We start from the raw sequence: 21,534 nt of genomic DNA on the forward strand, positions 1-21,534 counted from the left end.
AGGGCGTCTGATAAATGCTGTAAATGTAATATGAATTTTGGGAAAGTGGGACGGTTTGGTAAATTTCATATTTTCTGTCAATTTTTACTTTAACCATAATGCCATTTATATTTGTGATTGATGAAGGGTGAGATTGTTGTTTACAGAATAACATACCAAACACACTTATTATTAACATTTTCTTTGGAATATTCACTGTATTATTACATATATACACATATCTAACAGTCAAATGAACTACCATTGTTCATGTTTAGTACAGTTAAATTACAATCTCTGAAAACTAGATGATACCATAGATTTACATAATATTTGCAGTGATTCATTCATTAATCCTTTATACTTTGTTATGTATCCTGGTTACTGGCAGGGAATATCAGGCAATTATGAGGGAAAAATAAAGATTTTTTTTGCAAGTACAGATCCCTTTCCATTTAGATATCATGATATCAAGTCAAATACACAAATCAAGTATCTGCAGCTTTTTTTTTTTTTTTTTTTTTTGAAAAGAGAATCTTCATGTTAGTTGATTGTCAGAGGATGATTCCCAAGGGAGCAAAGTCCTCACCTATCGGCACAATTGTCCACTTCCACTGAGGGAGCACTAGCACCATGAGTTCTGTAGCAGGCAGTTCCTCCCCTTCAGTTGACGTTTGTCCCCTGCTGTCACCCAGTCAGGCAGCTGGTAAACAAGCCAGTCTCTGTTGGCCAGGAGCAGGATGCCGAGCTACGTATGTCTGCAAATCCAAGTTGAGCCGGTCTCTCTCCAGAGCAGTTCTCAGCCCATGAGCACTCTTAGACAGTAACAAGAACACACACACACACACACACTCTCTCTCTCATGCACACATGCCTTTAATTCCCCCTTGTCTTCTCAGATGTTCCAGCCCAGTCCAACGTGAGTGGCAAGCAGGTAACACATGGCTATCGTGCAGGTCATGAGCATCATGGGAAATCCCAGGCTGTAAGAGAGAAATGCACTGAGATCATGAACTGAGTAAAAATTGCCCACAGGCTAACAACATATGGGTTAAAATAAATCCTGCAGACAGAAATGAGGTCATATGAGAAGTATTGTAATAAGTAATATGGCCATATGGCTGTTATTCAGCTTTGCTTTTGCTGAAGAGCTCCCATAAGGCACCAGCGAGTTCCATAGCAGGCAGTTTTGCATGCTGATTATTGTGCAGAAGGAAAGGTTGATAGCATGACTGGCGTGAACGGAGGGGCTTCATTAATTGCCTGTATGTATTATCTCAGTACATAGTTTCTATGTTTTTTTATTTCATTAACATGGTTAACTGTACACCTTTTTACAAAAGAATGTCCATGACTCAATTATTCTAAGGAAAATTTTCTTGACCATATGTTCTCAGGAATTTCAGTGTAATTTCATTTATGTTGGTAGATTATCTCTGAAGGCATCAAAACTATAAATGAACACATGTGGAGTTATGTACTTAACAAAAAAAGGTGAAATAACTGAAAACACATTTTACATTTACATTTACAGCATTTATCAGACGCCCTTATCCAGAGCGACTTCCAATCAGTAGTTACAGGGACAGTCCCCCTGGAGCAACTTAGGGTTGAGTGTCTTGCTCAGGGACACAATGGTAGTAAGTGGGGTTTGAACCCGGGTCTTCTGGTTCATAGGCGAGTGTGTTACCCACTAGGCTACTACCACCCTTTTATATTCTAGTTTCTTTGCTCTGATTACTGCTTTGCACACTCTTGGCATTCTCTCGATGAGCTTCAAGGTGACTTCCGGTGACTGTGGAGGCCAGGTCTCCACTTTTTGTTAAGTACATAACTCCACATGTGTTCATTCATAGTTTTGATGCCTTCAGTGAGAATTTACCAACGTAAATGGCCATGAAAATGTTTTTATTCTTCTATGTTTCTTCTATGTTTCATGTGGTTTGTTTTGTCTGTTTAATAAAACCCATAAAAGTTGTAATTGTGAATAATTCTGGGGAATAATTCAAACATTACTAAGATACACAAGACTCTCTCGACGGACGAGGCGTCAAACATGTGTAATTATTAATAAATTACTTAAATAGCATGCTTATTAATTAATTTGCGTAATTAATTCATAACCGGGCATTTGGGCTTAATTTTCCCCTACAGTAGGACAGTAAAACATGACAAACATGACAAGGCAAGAACAACTCTGTCTATTTGGCTCAATCAAAACAACGTTCTTTGCTTTGGAGGAAGAGCAGGGTGAAAAGGGCAAGAACCACCAGTGTGGAAGAAGAATTATCAGCCGAGCGTAAACCCTTCCATCCCAGTTCATGCAAGACTGAAGAAACCTGAACAAGGCGATGGATGGAGGACTGATCACATCTAACAACGTGCTCAATGGGAAATATAGATGGATGGCAAACACAGGGATAATATAGAGCATGTGAATATATTAATATACATATATGATGTGAGAAATGATTCCATCACCATGGCCAAACATGAATGCAGTGATGATCATCCCTCCATTAGCATGCCAGAGACTGGAGACAATGAAGCTGTTTGTGTTGCACTTTACTGAAACACTTTTGCTTCGTCTTTTGTCACTCAGTTGTAGCAGCACTCCCCGCTCACACACACTAGTGACAACCAGCTGAAAAATGCCCATTCAAACAGAGCGTTGTGTCAAAAGATTTTTTGGTCTTTGGTGTTTAAGCCAAAAAAAAAGATTCCAGCACTCGGTGGCTGAAACTGCTGGCGCCAGGTGGCCAGCATCCACCCAGCAGGTGGGTGAGGCCGTGCATGCCAGAATTCAGGTAATGAACGGGGCACGGCTGGCCACTTGGCTGGTCTCGCTGTTCATATGGGGGGGTGAAGCGGTGTATTGTCCAGCTGTGTGGAGAGAGGTGCACAGTCAGCTAATGGCGAGTTATATGGTTTATGTAAGAGCTAGCTTCTGGAGTGTACTGGGCTGTCACACAGGAGATCCCTGAACTCAGGAAGAATTCAGAGAGAACTGGGTACTTAACTCACCACAACTCATCAAAAAAGCACTTAAATGTAAATTGCATGGTGCACAAATGTGTGACAGCCTGGCATTTGATGCATGATTGTGCAATTAGCTAGCTGGACAAAACCACAGGCCATCCTCAGATACAAAAAAAATATTCTCTACAGAACAAATGTAGCTGCCTGGTTTTGTAGTGTTGTAAAAATCACTGAAAAGCATAAAGTTTAATTCGGCGAAGAAGGGGAAGACATCAAATAATTGCGTTGGCCTCGATTTTCTGACTCCATTAACTATTAGCAATGTATTTAAACTCATTTGATGTTCCCTGGACATAAAGATGCATGGCTCAATAGAAGTTACAAGAATGAGCACAGATAGATTTTTATTGCAGTTACATGTAAATATTTTATTTAAAAGTGGTACCAATGTTACAGAAAATCCCAAATTAAAAGAAAAGAGAGAAAGTCGGAAGCCAACCTTCAGAGAGGCAGCTTGGGCCTCTAGAAACGGGTGGAGAAGAGAGAACCCAGAGTCCCTGAAGGAGAAGGAAAAGTAGAGTGTGCAGCATTCCAAGAGAACCTCTTTTATACTCTGAATTTGACTTCTAAAAAGGATGCCACAGACCATTCAGATTGTCCTTTGATGTTTCTGCCTTGTCCAAGCAGAACATTTAGTGGTCATTCACCCCGAACAAGACTTTCCAGTCATGGCACCTCAGGCCATTTGCTGGCCTTTTGGCACCCTGGTGACATCTCTTGCTTGCATGGGGGAGGCTGCAGCTTGACAAAGATACAACAGCCTGGACCTGGAATCTCCCATCTTACAGTGTAATATGGAATGGAATGGAATGTAACAAATGTAACGTCCAATGCAAGAGGACAAGAGGAAGGCCTAGTAGGAGGTTTATGGATGTGGTGTAGCTGGTTGGTGTGAAGGAGGAACATGCAGGTATGAAATTGGAGAACAAAAAGCAGACCACCATGTCCCTGTGCGGCCCCTGTCCAAACAACCCAAAACTGAAGCTCAGAAGTCTTAATAACAGCATTATTACACCATTTACCATTCTAAAACTATTACAGCATTAAGGGAATCACACGCTGTGAACATCACTTCCATTTAGATCAATTGGACAAAGACCATTGCCATTGAACTTGATATATAGAACGGCACAGTGTCTGCTTGGCATTGGACTGAATAAATGTACACAGATTATTGGTCACGGGAGACTAGATATGAAGTCAGTTCTTTTTGTTCACTCCCTCTCTTTTTACAAAGCAGCAGAAGGAGAAGGAAATGGGATTGTCACACTATTTCTTTCACCGTGCAAATGAGGGGGCACCAGTGTGATTTAATGAGGATGTCACTGGTGCCAAACAGAAGCCACCCCCTCAAGCAACAAGGCACTTACAGAAGCACATGCTTCATCTTAAAACCAAACCAAATTTCCACAAGACACCCGAATAAATGGATGCTCTGGATTAATAATTGCGAGAGGTCCTACCACTGGCTAGAGGCCTTGTGATTGGCCGATACAGTCAGCTGGACAGCAATTTTGAAGCGTCCCCACAAAGGGGAAAGAGGCCAGAAACCATGTGATCCATACGTCCGGCAGGATAAAGCCTCTCTCCGCTATCTCTGTTATCTCTGCTCCCCAAAGAGCAGCATCAGAGAGGTAATTACACCCAGCATGCAGCTGGGCCGGCGTAGCACACTGTGTTTCCTAGATTTAGATTACAAATGAAGAATTAGAGGCTTCTAATGGGAATCTCCAGACAAGCCCCATTGTCTCATATGGCACTGTCAGGCACCACATGGAGGGGTTTAGGGACAAAGAGGCTTGGCTGAGGCAAAGGCACAGCCAGGGCAAAATATTGGTCCATGTGATCGGGGGCTGAAACCCTCACTTATTCATCTTGCTTATGCATACACACAAATGACACTAAACACCTTGAGATATAGCCTCTATATATAAGCATATACATTTCAGAGCTTTTATGGTGTAATGTATTAAAAGCCTGATATGTACAGTAAACATCCTCTGCTTCTAAGAGCACGCACCCCAAATGGACTTCACCCAGGTCACATGTCTGCTAGATGAAAAACTAGATGTTAAAAATATTTATTACTATAAATATATTGATATCCGTTTTTTTACACAAATCTTTGTATGTCCTAAATTAAACTTTATTTAATAATGGAAATAATCAAGATGAACACTGGAAAAATACCCAGATCGGATTTCCTCTCTGTGATAACTCTGGGTTCAGAGGTCATATCTGACCAATTCTTAATGCCTAATTAAGACATAGAGACCCAGAAGCCAGACAATACAGCTGGTCTCAGAGAGAAAAATATGACCCCCGCGGCCCCGCCTGAGACTGTTGGCGACCAACTGGGACGCAGCTGCCTCATCACAGTGAGGAGGACTCTTCCCATTATGCTTAGCAGACAGCCTGCTAATTGGAATGTAGGCTGAATGCTAACGAGGAGTTAGCATTCCCCATGCAATTTTCATGAACCCTCACAGGGGCCCTTCATGAGAACCTGTGATTTGATGCACTGTATGATTGATGGAAGAGCTCTTGAATAGATTCTGAAACGAAGCAAAAGCAGTCGAATTTTATGTGACATGCGGACAAACCCCCATACACACAAAGTCACATAATCATATGGTAACTGGATCAACAAAAGCACTGTTAAGAAAGGGGAACAATGTGTTCACCTTGGCAGGAATTCTCCCTCTGCCCAGCACTTCTATTCATGCTACAAATTAATTGTACACCATTGTGGCCCCTGATGTTATCAATCTGAACAAGTGAGCTCAAGCCATAATGTTCTCTCAAAAGCCTGTTAAAGTGAGTGGGCAAGCCAACAGATCAGATTCAAAAGGAGGGCTTGGAGAGTCAATTGATTCAAATTCATGGCTGCTTGAAGAGGTACAGACCTTAACAGTCAAAACAATTGGTTGTGCCACTCCTTCTGCTTTTGTGATGCCCTGTAGTCAGCTACCGGGTCCAAAGCGCAATTTTATCGGGGTGGCCGGCATATTGTAGTGCCATTGTAAGGATTTGGGTTGGATTATGTGCCAAAGTGTGCACCTGCAGTCTCTGAACAAGGCTGGCCATTGTCTCGCCACAACTGAGCCAAAGGACTGAGCCATGAATGGAAATTCTAATTATGTCACATGGTGCATGAAATCCACAAGAGACAGCGCTCCGGCTCAGAGCTGAGAAATAATGCATTCTTGGTTGACATTGTATTTTTTTGCCCTTAATGTCTAAACAATTAGGCAAAAACCATATAAACCCCAGAGTACAAATGCAAATCCAAACAGGCATTCCGTTAGGGCAGCAGTGCTTCTTATTTTGTTATTTCCTCTATGCACATTTTATCTTATCTTCACAGGGCAACTGTAGAGTGGCAAATGCCATCAAATCCCACTGAGTTTAGACCCATAAAGCTTGCATTTTTTGGTCATTTGTAAATTTCTTGCCATTGCTCAGTTGTCCCTTTAAAAACTATAGACTCATTACCAGGACATGGCAATGACACCAACCTGCGTCCTATGGATAACCTGCTCCTGGTCTTATGTTTACCAAAAATGATAGTCTTCATGAACATTTATTAACAGTAATCAACGTTTTTTATCATATTAAAAGAATAATTATTACAATGACATTCATTTGTAATGACTATGTCCTTGAATCCTTTTGTGTAAAACAACACATTTTATAGTCTTAGTAATTCAACATTGTACACATACAAATAAAAAAGGAAACTTCATGAATTTCCATTTCAGGAGAATTGTGACATTCTGCTAGTATTGTAGCTATTTACGGTAGAAATGAGTTTCTGGCACTTTGCTTAAAAGCTCCAACAACCTTATCCCCTGCCTACATAAATGTGTCAGAAAGATTGACTAACTCTGTGTGACTAACTCATAGTGCAGGATTACATGGGGTCAACCATTAAAGTTTTTACTGTGAGTCATAATGTGGCTCTCTGGGCTTCTTCATTAAGTTCACCAATCACTTCAAGCGCCCAGAACGTGTGCGGAATGAAGATAGATGGCAGTAAACACATGAGTCAATACCACAGATTTTACTGTGTCTGATACACCTGCCAGTGTAGAGCAATGGCTTTGAGATTGCAGATACCAACAGATCACAACACTGGTCAATGAGGAGCAATCAGGCCACCGTGGACGTTACAAAAAGCCATTAAACGCTTTTTATCTGTCCCTGTGGGAATAAGTGTGGGAGAGTAAGCAAAAGAAGAATGACATGCATGAAAATGAGGACTAACAATTAGTAAAACCTGACCCAGGGTACAGACCGAATCTTTACTCTCACATTAGCACAGGAAAGGGCACTGCCCTGGTGAGCTCCAGAAGCAGCGATCAGGCAGACAATCAGGCACAATATGGGATTGCAGTAATTATGTTTCATGGAAAGCATAATTGCGGTTTATTTTCTGCACAGCGGTGATTATTGTCTGAGAGGATTTGCGCGCAGCTTAATTTTTTGTTTTTTCTCTTTCTTCATGTGCCCTCTCACAATTCCAACACACCTGAAACAGAGGTTGTCTGGCTTCTTCCTGCCACCGAAATGCATGCACATGATTCTAATCCAGCCACAGGTGTCATCAAATCAAATCACAGAATGACTAGTGTGTGGTGTGAGTTTTGCAAGAAGAGAAACACTAAAACACTAACTTAGTACCTAAATAAAATGGCCAGTGGGAACGTCTGCATGCGTGGACCTCTGGGGAGCCACACTCTGTCCCCAGAGAAGCTGCATAAGCAGCAATCATCCAATTATAGAGCATATGCCAGCATGCAAGTAATTCATCATACCTGCTGTGAAGTCAAATGAAGAAAGCGAAGCTGGCGCAGTGGTTAGCAAACAGCCACAAAGTGGAGACATGGCCTTTCTGTGGCTATTTGTTATTGGATAGGAGACAGCCATGTCTCCAAACCTCTCCACAGAAGAGAAGGAGGTTAATTACCCAAATATGTACTGCATCCCTGTGTATTTTCTCAGCATTGCTAAAAAAAAATCTTACTCCATCACTACTAAGTACTCCAGCAAGACTGATTTACACTGGACTTCGTAAAGTGATTCCAAAAAATGTAAAGGAATACACTGTGTTCGTGATCTCAACAACTGTGGACATGGTCAACGCTTCTTGATGTTGCTGTCTAATAATCCAACCACATCATTCATAAAGTGTAAGCAGCTTTCTCAGTCAGTTCTGTTTAATGAACTCAGCATTTAAGTACAAAAAACTAAACTAGTCCCTGGAGCAAGCATGTCTGGCTTGTTCCTTAGCAGAGCCAATATGGCAAAACTTCGAAGCAAAGCCAGGCAAAGCTGCGATGAATTGGATTGTGTCTCAGGATTATTTTATATTGATCACAGCTTCACTCCAGTCATGATATCTGATTGTTTTTAAATGAAGCTGCCATTTAATGGGCCAGATAACTGCATTTTTGCAGCGCTTTTCATCAGCAAATCATTCGTTTTTATTTAAGGACGTACAATAATGCTATAAAATTACACATCATTATTACATTTCCATATAAAAAGGATTTAATTATCTGTGATGCACACGTGTTCCACATTATGTAAATGTGTATATAGGTGTCCCCTCCCTCAATCCCATGATCATTCATCAATTAATTGACTTGAGTTTGAGTGCCAGGTGACGTCTATGTTCCGGGCCTTTTTGTTTTTGTTCACTATTAAACCCTCCCCTTTTGCACCATGTCGTGCGCCTGTGCCTAGTTCTTTCAACATAGTATCACACAATATTTTTTATTTTTTAATAAAATACATGATTTCTTTTATAATATGTGAGTTATATTATAAGCACCTACATCAAACATATCCGGAAGCAAACCAAACTCTTTCAGTGGACAGATAAATATCTGTCAAATGTCCTCTACAGCAAATTTGGTGAAACTAGAGTACTAAATATAAATGCATATTATGTTATTATTTGTTAAGCTGTTTTTATGCAGACTTTCTGCAGGCATCACACTGGAGCAATGTGTTTCTGGTATACCCCAGTGTTTGGCGCGACTGCCTGCTCTATTTAGACACGCCGCAGAGAGAAAGAAAAGGCCCATGCTTCCCGCCGTGAGCACTCATTGCCTAATCAGACACATATTCAGACTCCGCTACCCACCATTGACCACTCACGCCACTCCAACTGGAACTCTGCCATCAAGCATTATTAGGTGGCAGGTGGCTGTGTGAGGACTGTGCCAAATCAGGAGAAATGGAAGAGCTCTGCACAGGTCTCGCAACAACATGCTTGAGAAATAATACCATTTTTTCTTTATCCCTTCTTAGCTTTCTAAATCATTCAAATAGATTTCTTCCAAAATAGCAAAGGGTTCTTGAATCAAGCAGTCATGAGTGTCCCACTAGAAAACCCTACTTACTGTTCTGCTAGAAGACAGAGATTTCTATAATGAGCTGGATGCACATTTTCAATAAATGGAGTCAGTAAATTGTCTTTCAAATATTTCACCAATTTAACAAAACAGGCTCCAGAAATTTTGATAGGGACCCCAGATAAAAGTGTATGGCTCAGGAAATGTATGGGAATGGAGGCAGTGGAAAGTTGAGGATACTTTTGATGCATTCATGAATGAATGGGTTTAGAGATCGATATTGTCCCTCTGCAGCTCTGTAGGCCTGACCGAGTAATTAGTGAATGCATGTCACTCAAACAAATTGAAAATGTAAATGAATAAAGCAACGTACCTGAAGAACTCCATGAACGAGAAGCCGTAGCCATGCTGTTCGGCGATACCAGCACACACCACATTAGCAGAAGCGCCAATCAACGTCCCATTGCCTTTTCAAATCAGAAGGAGAAAAGTAATCCATGAGGAGCCAACTTATGTCAATCATGTTGCTTAACTCATCATATTGGGCTTTTATGCACATCCCTAAAATCGCTGATTACATATGACTTGTTCTTCGCCATGAAAACACTTCACGAGCCTTGCTAAAAATGTATATTAACATTGATTTAGAGAAGTTTTTACTATGCTGATTGCAATGTAAAGTGCTCTAAAGTGCAATCAGCCTTCGGTGGAAATGACCCTCCACCTCTAATTGAAGAGGACTTTAATGATTAATTCTGCCTCATCCTCTACTTCTTCAGACTGGTGGATTCAAAAAGCAATCGCCTTCCTGACCACCCTCATACCGCTGACTTGATTACTTTCGGGTGGAGCTGTAGGTGTGAATGCTTCAACATCAGACAACACTTCGCAGCATGAAGCTAAAGGATAACACGTAATGTGTAGTGGGGAGCTCCAGTCCAGCCTCCCCCTTTTCACCTCACCTACTTGTCCTTTCCCAACTGCTACATGTTAATCAAGATTGTATTGCTTTATCTTTCTCCCACATTTTCCCTCTTAATGCGGGACCTGTGACAGGCTGCTATCGATTGAGATGGGCCCGTCACATCTTGGCCAATTAGATCCTTCGTCTGTCACAGTGCTTCCTTGGATCTGTTCTCATACATGAAGCGTCACCTTCTGTCCTGAGTTCTTCCAATTTATTGCCGACTGCAAGTTAATAGCTTGTAATGGCGCTTACCTACATTGGCTAGCTTTGATGCATTTAAATATTTGTCTGAACAAAATAACAAGCAGTTTTTTTTTAAACAGTATTGTAAAAATCATTATTGGTTTTACTGCACCATGGAAAATTGCAATAGTTGCATGATGAAGGGTTTTGTATAATGACAGATTAATTTTCTCAGAATATAAAAACGTAAACTGACCTCCCAGACAGGCCCCCATGGCCAGAGCGAAGATGAGGGGTTTGATGGGCAGGTTGACGTCCTCATCTTGGCTGAGGTTAATGAGAACAGGAATCTGTTCACAAAAAGGGCACAAACACAGACAGTGCGTCTCCATCAAAACCAACTCACTCACTAAATCCAGACAGAACACGTCCTATCTCCGGATGCCACGACCAGCACAGAACTGCCAGAGTTGTGCCAGTTGTGACTAGTTTAAAGTTCAGTTCACACAAATGAATGTGAACTAGTTTTTTTAAATATGCACATACTAACAAACACTTGTTCCTTTCATCAGTTCAGCTTTATGAAATTCATAATGGTGTTCAATAAATGACATTTATTGAACCTGCTAATGCACAACACTGAGTACCACGAACACTCAGCTTTACATATGGGCAAATCATGTTGGTGTATCGACACTTTCTGCAGAACAAGAACAAAAATGAGAAATATAATATCGATGGAGCGTGGGTGTCCAGTCATGATGCATGGAGAAGCAAGTAATGCATCAATTACATGATGAAGCATATTGGCTATACAATTTTATTATCAAACATTCATTCATTAGAAAATGGATCCTGTTATGATCCAAATTTCATAATTTGCGGCAGACACTCTTGGGTTTTGTAGCGGTTAAGGGACAAGGTACATCGCGCAGCACTCAAAAAATCAATACAGAATGACACTGGGTTTATTTATTTATTTATCACTGTATATAGCTGTACATTCCATGAATTAAGTATGACTGGAAAATGTTGCAGCTGCTGATGTATGCTACAAATATCACTTCACATTCAGTTCTCAGCTCACCTTCACCCTATAACCGAACATAAAATATAGCAAACGTATTCTAAAGCCATGTTGATTCAGCTCTCAGTCACATAATTTCACACAAAATAATTTTGTTATTAGTTGCCTTTTGCTTGAAAATGAATCACAAAATTATGACCATTGTAAAAAATATCTATACTTTAAATACTACAAAAATACTATTTGTAACAGACTTTCTGCTTTAATTTATCAGTGTGGTATTAATTCTGAATATTTTAAGGCTTTTAATGAAACATAGAGAATTAAATAATACATAAACAGCAGTGCATATTTGATGACCACGAAGATTAGTCTGAGCATGCCCAGAATGATAAGAGAATACGCCACATAACTGTTTATGCAGGTGGGAAGATCACAACACAGTGGCATTGTGGCAGCAGCAATCCCATAATGCATAGTGTGTTTTAACTGTCAAACACACATATATTTTAATGATCATATAATAGTCATTACACTAAAACTGTCATGTTTGTGGTCATTTGTTTACAGTGTGAAAGTGAAAGTGAAGTGATTGTCATTGTGAAACACTGCAGCACAGCACACATTGACACAATGAAATGTGTCCTCTGCTTTTAACCATCACCCTTGATGAGCAGAGTGCATGCTACTAGATCTACACTACTCCTAATACTAGGCAAATCCACCTGATGCGGGCCAAGCTGCAATTACTGATGGTGCGTAAACAAGTGCGGTAAATTAATTTGCGTAAATTTACATTTAGATCAAGATGTGTTCAGACAGCAGTGGGTCGCCAACACCTCATTATTATGCAGTGTATGGGACAACTACTTGGTATTAAGAGCCAAATGAGGCAAATATCCACCCCGGCCTCCCCAAGTTCTACCTAAACATCACTCAAGGTCATTTAATGACTTTTCACAGTTAATGGATTTGCTCAATCAATAAATGAGCGCACAGTAAACGGGTTTAGTCTGTTTTGCGGATAATGGCACAGCATTGTACCCCAGCAGTATGGAGTCTTGGAGTCACCGTAACAGAATTGTGTCTGAGAGGAGGGGGGGGGGGGGGGGGGGGCATTTATATATACATATGGCGCTGTGTTGGAATTATAAATTGCTGCCTCTGTCTGAATGCTGCTTAGCCTCTCTGTGTTGGAAGCAGTCTGCTCGGCTGTCCCAGTTGGAAAGGGTCGGAATAAATTACACAGTACATCTGTGATTACATTTTATGCCACTTTTGCCATCCAGCAGATACAGCTGAGGAACAAAGAAATCAGAGGAATGAGCAGCAGCCTGAGGAACCTCACCACTGAGACGACAAGACACAAGAGGTTTTGGAATTCATGTGAATCTATTTATTTTTTAAAATCCTATGTGAGCAAAATTAAGTCCTATCTGAATCTGACTCTGCCCCTCTGCAGCGATGGCATTTTCGTGAACTTTGGTGAAGTTGTGTGTGAATTTGTACCTGGCAACCTTTTGAGTTCTGGCAACCGCCAGACGCCTGTGGGCTAGTTTATGTTCTGCCCTTTATTCCCCTGTTTTCAGCCATCGCGCTGGTTTCGTTTCAGTTATTAATAAAATCCTTGTTTCAGAATGTCCCGACTATGCACTTCCTTCCTCCGTCAGCTCGCCTTCGTGACAACAGTCCAGATTTTTTTCAGCTCATTGAATACATCACCACTGTACACAGAGACTGTGACCAGAGACTGTGACACAGAGACACAAAAATATTTTCATATCTTGAAATGGACGTTTCTGTTGATCTGTTGCGCTGTTTCAGATGAATCCTTTAACAACCATCATATCAAGATGAATTATGCTGACAGATTAGATCTAGGATGCTACTTCATGTAAAGTGTGACGGGCATGAGTGCAGCCCTTACATGTGTTTGCATGTATTTCCCGCTGTGCAGTCAGAAACCCACGGGAGATTTCGGAGCATGCGGTGTTCTGAGGGAATATATCAGCATGTCACATGGTCACGTCCTGAGAAAGAAAAAGCAGGTGTACTGTCTGCTCCAGGGAGTGCGATGGATCTTCCAAAATCAATGTGATCCATTATGGCTGGGGGCAGTTCCTGAATACCAAACTACATCTGCTCTCGCATTTATCTCAGACAGAGGGGATGGTGCTAAGTGATTTCTGGAGTGGCTACTCTTCATCTGCTGTTTGCTCACTCTTGCTCTGTTTGTTTCTCCGTCCCTCTCCCCCCTCCAGCTGGTTTGTGTTATTGGCAGCATTTTTCTGTGTCTGTTCTCGTCATTTGGGCTCCCTGTGCAAGCCGGCTGATAATTCATTATGACTGATGCTCATCTCTAAAGCCCGGATTCAGATAAGAGTTCATCGCTCATCCGCAAGCTTGATGCCGCAACACAGGGAACATGAAATTATCAATTTAAGACAAAGGTCTGAGAAGCTGGTAATAGGGAGCAGTGTTGCAGGTAATAAAAAATATCTCAACCTGTACAAATCAGGAAAATATGACCCTGAATAAGTAATACAGAGAGCAGTGCTTTTGTTACCATATTACACATATCATTAAAGATTAAATGAAATAAAGACCAAAAAATCTCCCTCGAAGGGATTCAAGGACAAAAATACCCTTAGCTGTAAGTTGGAGAAATAGTCATTGTCGACAGAAAAATGCATAATGGATTTGAATAATAATAGAAATACATATTGAATAAAAAATTCATGAAAGTGGGGAATGTGGATTTTATGTTGCTGTAGTGTGCCATATGTGTTACCATATAACACTGATGCAATGTTTTTTTTTTTTATCTTTTTTTGCGAACGATGAACTGAACAAACAATTCTACAAATGATGAGCCTGAGTGGCATTTAGCTGTCCAGGATGTTCCATTCCCACACTGCCACATTGGCGGATCCAGATCCAGTGTGCAAGAACGCAGCAGATCAGCCACACGGTGTGGACCGGGTACCAACACACACGTGAGATTGTCTGAGCATTTGAATCAGTTCTATGTTGTGTACCTTTCACTCTTATGGAATAAGTTAATGTTTACACTCTCACACATGGCCAAAACGCATACACAGAAGCAGTCACAGACACAAGACATGCATTCATATTTTTAGACATCAGCTGTGTCACTGAACTGTGGCTACATAGTAAACATCACACATATTTTTGTATCCACTGGGTAGAAAACATTGGAGGCCATTTAGGTCATATCTACATGTAGGAATGTGAAGGACGCAGCCATATGGAGGAAAGAAGCAGATGGGTTTGTATGGGTTGAAAGACAAGTTAGAGCTTAAAACGAGTGGTTATAATAAGGCGTTGTTCAAATGTTTTATTGGCGACTGTCTATAAATATGATCATAATTCTTCTGCTTTAAGTTTCACAAGTTCAATTATCCACGTCATAACTCTCAACTCTATATTTTTTAACATCGTGTAATATGTTATATGAAATGAATGTCTGATCAAATGAAAATTGATCAAGCTGGGCCTGCATGTGTCAGTGTTGGCGTTCCTGTGTTTCTGTGTGTTTCTGTGTGTGTGTGTGTGTGAGGCAGTAAGCTCCTCTTTACCATGGTGGCTGTGAACGGAATGTTGTCGATGAGCGAGGAGGCCAGAGCGGAGACCCACATGACGAGGATGACAGCAACGGCCAAGCGCTCCTCTTCTGGTACAGCCTGGGAGGGACGATAACCATAAAAAGCCGTCACTGGAGGAGCCGCCATGGCAGTCCAGAGCCACGCAGCAGATCAGAGGACGGCACACGTCGCGCCAGCGTCCCACACATACAGCTGCCCGGGACCGAGGGTGGCGTGAGGGGATAGAGGGTGACATGGCAGACACTCACAGACCTCACTGTGAGCAAACCTACCTGTCTGAATGTGTAAATACTGCTCGTCCCCTGCTGTTTTGGGGACAGGGGGGGTGAGGTGGGCGGATGCAGGCATGTCACAGTGGCCCCCCGGTCATATGTAATTACCCCATAAGCGAAAGGCCCTGAGGCCAAACAGGAGCTGACATGTTTATCAGCCCGAGATTCCCAGACCATCACCAAACACCCAGAGATTACATTATGCAGCTAATCATGTAACCATCATGGAGGAGGTTATTTCAATTTTTTTAAAAAATCGAATGTACCTGCCATATGTGTGCATATCAGTCGTAACGTTAAAGGATGGCTGCACATTAAATGACCATTTTCTGTGAGCAGGTAGAGTGGTCTCAATGCAGTGGCTGAGCAAATAAAGCACATGAAGGCTACTTTATTGAGGAGAAAAACGTACTTTTATAAGAAGCGCCGTCTGCTCCCCTATGTAGTCGATGAGCTGAAGCTGGGCCAAAGCCTGCAAAGAAATGGGAAAGAATAAAAATCCATACGAATGCCACAGAAGGGGGGCAAAACCAGCACCGAGAACACAAGCCACAGGCACTTCAGGGGCCCCCGATTTCCTCTGCCTCCACACTGACGCTGCATTCTGGACGTACGGGACCCTTGTTTTCCACCTTCTGAGGACTTCGAAGTCGCCCCGGGCACCTCTGTGCACTCAGGCTTCACCACTGAGCAAGCGGCTTATCTTCGCTGTGCACCACAGTTCCCCTGTGGTCTCCAGGCTGGTGTTTGTGTTTGTGTGTTCAGTGCATTTCACACTTAACAAAGGATTAAAAAATACAGAGCAAACAGCCAACAAAAGCTCTTCTTTCGCTGACATGCTCGCTTTCAGCACGCAGCTTACTGTCTGACACACAACACTATTTTCAAGGCTTCTGTTGAGCCTCTTTTCTCTTTTAAAGCCATTTGTTCCATCCAAAGTAGCACCGTGTGTCAGTTTCTCCCACATGCTGAACATGGAGCTGCGGTGTGGTAGTAGCCTAGTGGGTCACACAGGTTCGAACCCCACTTACTTCCATTGTGTCCATGAGCAAGACACTTAACCCTGAGTGTCTCCAGGGAGACGGTCTCTGTAAGTACGTATTGTAAGTTGCCCTGGATAAGGGCATCTGATAAATACTTTAATGTAAATGCAAATATGGGTTTGGCCTATCTGATTTCTCATTAGACTTTATAAATTAAACTTTTATACTTCAAATTTTCAGCTTACACTGGACACAACACAACTTTTGTGTGAATGCACAGATATCAGATTGTGGGTTCATACGCAGAGACGCCTAGGCTCCAGGGCACTCTAATGAGCAAATGTCATCAATAGCATGAATAAGGAATAAGGGGGGAATGAAAGTGGTGAGAATTGTGTTTTATGTTTAATCCTGTGATATATGTGAACAGTCATGGTATTTAGTGTAATAAAAATGTATACATATTATGATACATCATGTCTCATCCCTATCATGCATATCATACCTCCATCAGAACGAACAGTGCAGCAAAGAACAGCAGGGTGGCCCACTCCACACGGTGGAGGATGATCTCAAAGTCCTGAATGTCTGCAAGAATCAGCAGCCATAGTGCACCAAGGATGGCAATCCAGCCTGCACAAGGAAACCACAGGTCAGACCCTGAGACTACAAATGAAAAATAAATACACACAGTCCCAATCAGTCAAATTTCCACTTACATCATTCTAAGCACAAACTGCTTTCAGTCATGTTGCGCAATAAAATGTCATTAGGAATCAATAGCATTAGGCCAATTTACCAGTTTAATTTCTCTCTCTCACTCACACACATAATCATGATAATCACTTCATTCAGGCGACTCGGTGGCACTTAATCAGACATTGCATTCACGGGTCCACAATCAGCCCCTACCTCACCAACACAGACACAAAATTACCTAATCTGCCCACACTCCTGCTGGAGAAGCAACGAATCTCCATTAGCGGCTCATCCGAAACAAACATGGGAGCATCTGACAGCACACAGTCTGTCATTTGGACATGCCTTCAGAACAATGGGCATCAAATATAGGTTTGTCTGGATCCTCACTAACCTAGATATGTTGCAGGCATGCAGCCAAAAAACAGACTTAGATTTATCAGTTGCTTACATGGCCGTATTGACATCATACCATCAATATTTCTTCTATATTTTACCATTCAAACACTTTGCATGTACAGCTTCTATTTAATTTGACATTTTGTCATTTTGGATGTAGTATAATAATTAAGAGTCTCTAGTCAGGTCTAGACAAGCTATTGTCCAGACTAGGACAGGACTAAAGTTTTAATTTTACTATTTACTCTGGAGCAGGACAGCGTGAGTACCTTGCAGGGGGTTGTTAGGCCAGGCTATTTGTCTAGTGCAGAATCTTCAGACCTTTACCCAAAGTCTTGGTGTTGGTCATGAGGCAGAGAAAGGGTAGTTGGTGGATCAAATGGCAAATTACTCCCGGAAATGGCTGTTGATGAATGGGGTGAAATCAGTTCCAGTGAATCAGTTCCAGCGGAACGTCCTACTTGCTGTCACTTTAAAAGCTCCATTCATAACTAGAAAACTGGATTTGAAAACTGGAAGCAACACATCTTTGTCAATGACTATTTATTATTCTTTTTTATTATTCTATTCAAACCCATTTCATGTTGTCTTTTTTCATGGAAATTTTGAAATTACCCCAAACCTTTGCACGGTAGTGTATACAGACTGCACCCTGTGGGAAGCGCAACTTTCCCTGGTGGCCACATTCTCCCTCGGATACTAAAGCCTTTTAATGAATTCAGAGGGAGACAGCGTAGGCCCATCTGTTCCTGGTTAAACAGCACTGCAGCCGCTCTACCTCCCAGCTATCATGTTAACTTTGCTTAAGTGGGATCGCTCCACACTACTGCTCGTTTCATGAAGAGCCACAGCTCGATTGCGTGCGGGATAACTTCTCACATGAATGTACTTTCTAAGCCCCATTTTCAGCTTCAACGGCCACGATATCAGCCATCCCAGAACATCATTTCAGCACCATTAGAACAGCTACGACAGCCATATCGATTTTAAACACAATATAAATCACAGCTGATGTGAACAGTAACTGTTTGGCCTGGACTGAAGTGCAATTATTCCGCCTACCAGTAACAAACCTTTCTCCAATCAATAACAAACGTTCGGATTTGAGTACATGCTAATGCTAGATGAATAATCGGACTAAAATTGGGTTAGCTCTCCTTGAGGTGCTCTGATTCCTCAAGACCTGTTCCAGTTGTGATGCTCAATCGCCAGTGGATACTGGTCCACACACTCAGTCTTAGGAAAATAAAATGTCAACTGTAGACAATTGTAGAAAATTTATGACTCAAATATTGTGATGTAAAAAGCACGATGACAGATGACTGACAGGCATTGGCTTTGGATATTTTCCATAGGAAAAAAAATGGAATATGACAGCCAGCAGTCAGGCTTGTACTCGCAGTATAAAAGGGTTTGCTGACGAGTGCAGGCTGTCAGTGAAGGTTGTCGTCTCACTTTTGTGCAGATATATTTAAGTGTTGGAACTAGAGGAAATTGGCACATCTTGGCATACAGCTGCTGAATATGAGGGGAAGTGACTTTTGTGAATAAAGTTGGACATGTTGTGCTGTTTTACAAGGTATTATGTTTGAACAGTTACGGTGAGATGCAAGCTATGCATGTCAATGTCTTCTGGCTTCTTTATTCAACCAAAACACCCCCCATAGGAACATTTTATCTGCAAATATCATTCAGGGTCAAAAGCCTAATCAATGTCTCTCCAAGGTCATATGGCCCTCTTAGCAGCGAATGTCCTCTTTTGAGTGAGTAGGATTTGTCATTGTGAAACACTGCAGCACAGCACACGGTGACACAATAAAATGTGTTCTCTGCTTTTAACCGTCACCCTTGGTAAGCAGTGGGCAGCCATGACAGTTGCCCAGGGAGTGGGTGGGGTGGTCTGATCAAGGGAACCTCAGTGGCACTTCAGGATTCAAACCCACAACCTTTCAGTTATGAGTTCACTTTTTTAGCCGCTTGGCCACCACTGCCCTTCAAGGAAGAGCACAAATGCAGGCCCCCACTGGCATGAAATTCACCTTTTTTATTATTAAAAAGAAACTGTGTACACTGAACGCTCTTTGTGCATGACAAGTAACTGTAATAAGTTACAATGTTTTTGTAAATCAATTATTTTTATTATTAAATTAAAGTAAATTAATTTCAGGTGCAGCTTTAATGTATTTATTTTATCTAGTTTTCAAGTGTTTTTAGTATTTTATTACATTTCTACACAATGTTCTACTCAAATGGAAGTGGAAACATGTTTACAAGGATTTCACTGAATATTACCCCCATGTAATTCAAATTAGTTGGTACTTTTCCAGTGTTTAATAAAGAAAAAAGATATTCCAAATACTTCTGGACTGAGTTTTTGCCCATTTTTAGAGGTTAAACTTCAGTAAGTATAATTTCTAAGTACTTCTTCCAATTTTCTTCCTCAATATTTAGTGTTTTGGGCCCGGCCCCTTAATGCCAACTGAAAGATTTCTCTAAAGTAACTCAGAAAAGCACAACCATCAGACTAAGCCCTGCTACAACTCAGCCAGAAGGACTGATTCCAAGGAGCCCTTGGCCCAACTACACTATTTCAGGAGAAGAGAGCGACTGCTCAGACGTGGTCAGTTTAATCAAACAGGTATTACGCAAAAATCACGATTTAAACACGCATCCATCCGCAGATTATGGCACTTATGGTCAATCCTCCAAATGACCCTCCACCTATGGAGCAGAACTGGTTCTCCACCTCAGGCAGAATTTGGAAATCATTTCACAAATGATGGAGGTTGGGGAGGGATGAAAAAGGGGGGAGATGGATCAGAGGAGATAGCTGGACAGAAACGTCTTGATTTGATTGATACAGTACGCATCCTCAAACGCAACCTCAGGATTTATCAAAATGGATGTTGATGTGTAAACATTTCTGTCAGAGCCAATGACTGACACCTCTAATACACACTACTTCCACAATTTGGATAATTTAAACATGCACCTGTAAATACTTCACAATCGTATGGAAGTTCTAATATATTTATTCAAATCCTGAGGATAGATTTGACAGTGGTGGCCAGTGGCAGGTGAGGAAGTGGCCCCGTAATCAGAAGGTTGCCGGTTCGAATCCTGTACCGTGAAGGTGCCACTGAGTAAAGCACCGTCCCCACACACTGCTCCCCGGGTGCCTGTCATGGCTGCCCACTGCTCACCAAGTGTGATGGTTAAAAACAGAGGACACATTTTGTTGTGTACACCATGTGCAGTGTTTCACAATGACAATCACACGTACACACCCCAGAGAAAAGCAGACAGTCAAAACAATCCAAACGAATGTACAATTAGACGGCTCTTGTGATTGGCTCATTTACAATCTAAGTTCAAGCAGAGTTCTATGATGCAGAGTGTCTGAAAGTGTCCCACGTGTTGTTTCCCAGCACCCAACAGCTTCCAGACAGGATGAAATATACCACCACTGCTCTCTCATCGCTCTCTTTTTCAAACATGTTTATTAGTTGCTTACATGGCCGTATTGACATCATACTATCAACATTTCTTCTATATTTTACCATTCAAACACTGCAGGTAAAGCTTCTATTTAATTTGACATTTTGGATGCACTATAATAATTAAGAGTCTCTAGTCAAGTCCAGAATATTGGATCATGTGAAACTGTTTGTGTCTCATTACATGACCTTTAGTACCAGGTCAAAAATAGAGTCCTTAATCTTATAAGAGCTTTGATTTGTCCCATAGCTGCTTTTAATTGGTTTGAATCATAAGTTATAATGGATTTGTCAAACATAAAATCAAAATATTTTATATCATGACAGAAATATTGGATTGGATTTGCAATTTTTATGCTACGTTTGTCACACACACAATATGGCCATGTATCAATTTACAGCATTTATCAGCCAGTCCCCCCCAGGGTTTATTGCTCAGGGACACAAGGGAAGTAAGTGGGGTTTGAACCTGGGACTTCAGGGTCGTCGGTGAGTTTGTTA

At 41.5% G+C, this 21,534-nt stretch overlaps 1 protein-coding gene across 3 annotated transcripts in view; it reads right to left on the reverse strand.

Moving 5' to 3' along the window:
* Nucleotides 1-451: 451 nt before the first annotated feature.
* Nucleotides 452-21,534, reverse strand: part of oca2 (oculocutaneous albinism II) — a 64,385-nt gene continuing 43,302 nt past the window's right edge. For all 3 annotated transcript variants that reach the window (XM_029000460.1, XM_029000459.1, XM_029000461.1), the window contains 6 exons: nt 16,944-17,071; nt 15,868-15,927; nt 15,157-15,261; nt 10,787-10,880; nt 9,754-9,847; nt 452-962 (listed from right to left, as the gene is read on the reverse strand). In XM_029000460.1, the coding sequence (XP_028856293.1) occupies nt 875-962; nt 9,754-9,847; nt 10,787-10,880; nt 15,157-15,261; nt 15,868-15,927; nt 16,944-17,071 (569 nt within the window). In that variant the 3' untranslated portion in view covers nt 452-874. The remainder of the gene's footprint in view (nt 963-9,753; nt 9,848-10,786; nt 10,881-15,156; nt 15,262-15,867; nt 15,928-16,943; nt 17,072-21,534) is intronic.

The sequence above is a fragment of the Denticeps clupeoides genome, chromosome 13 (genome assembly GCF_900700375.1).
Source record: "Denticeps clupeoides chromosome 13, fDenClu1.1, whole genome shotgun sequence".
Classification (NCBI taxonomy): domain Eukaryota; kingdom Metazoa; phylum Chordata; class Actinopteri; order Clupeiformes; family Denticipitidae; genus Denticeps; species Denticeps clupeoides.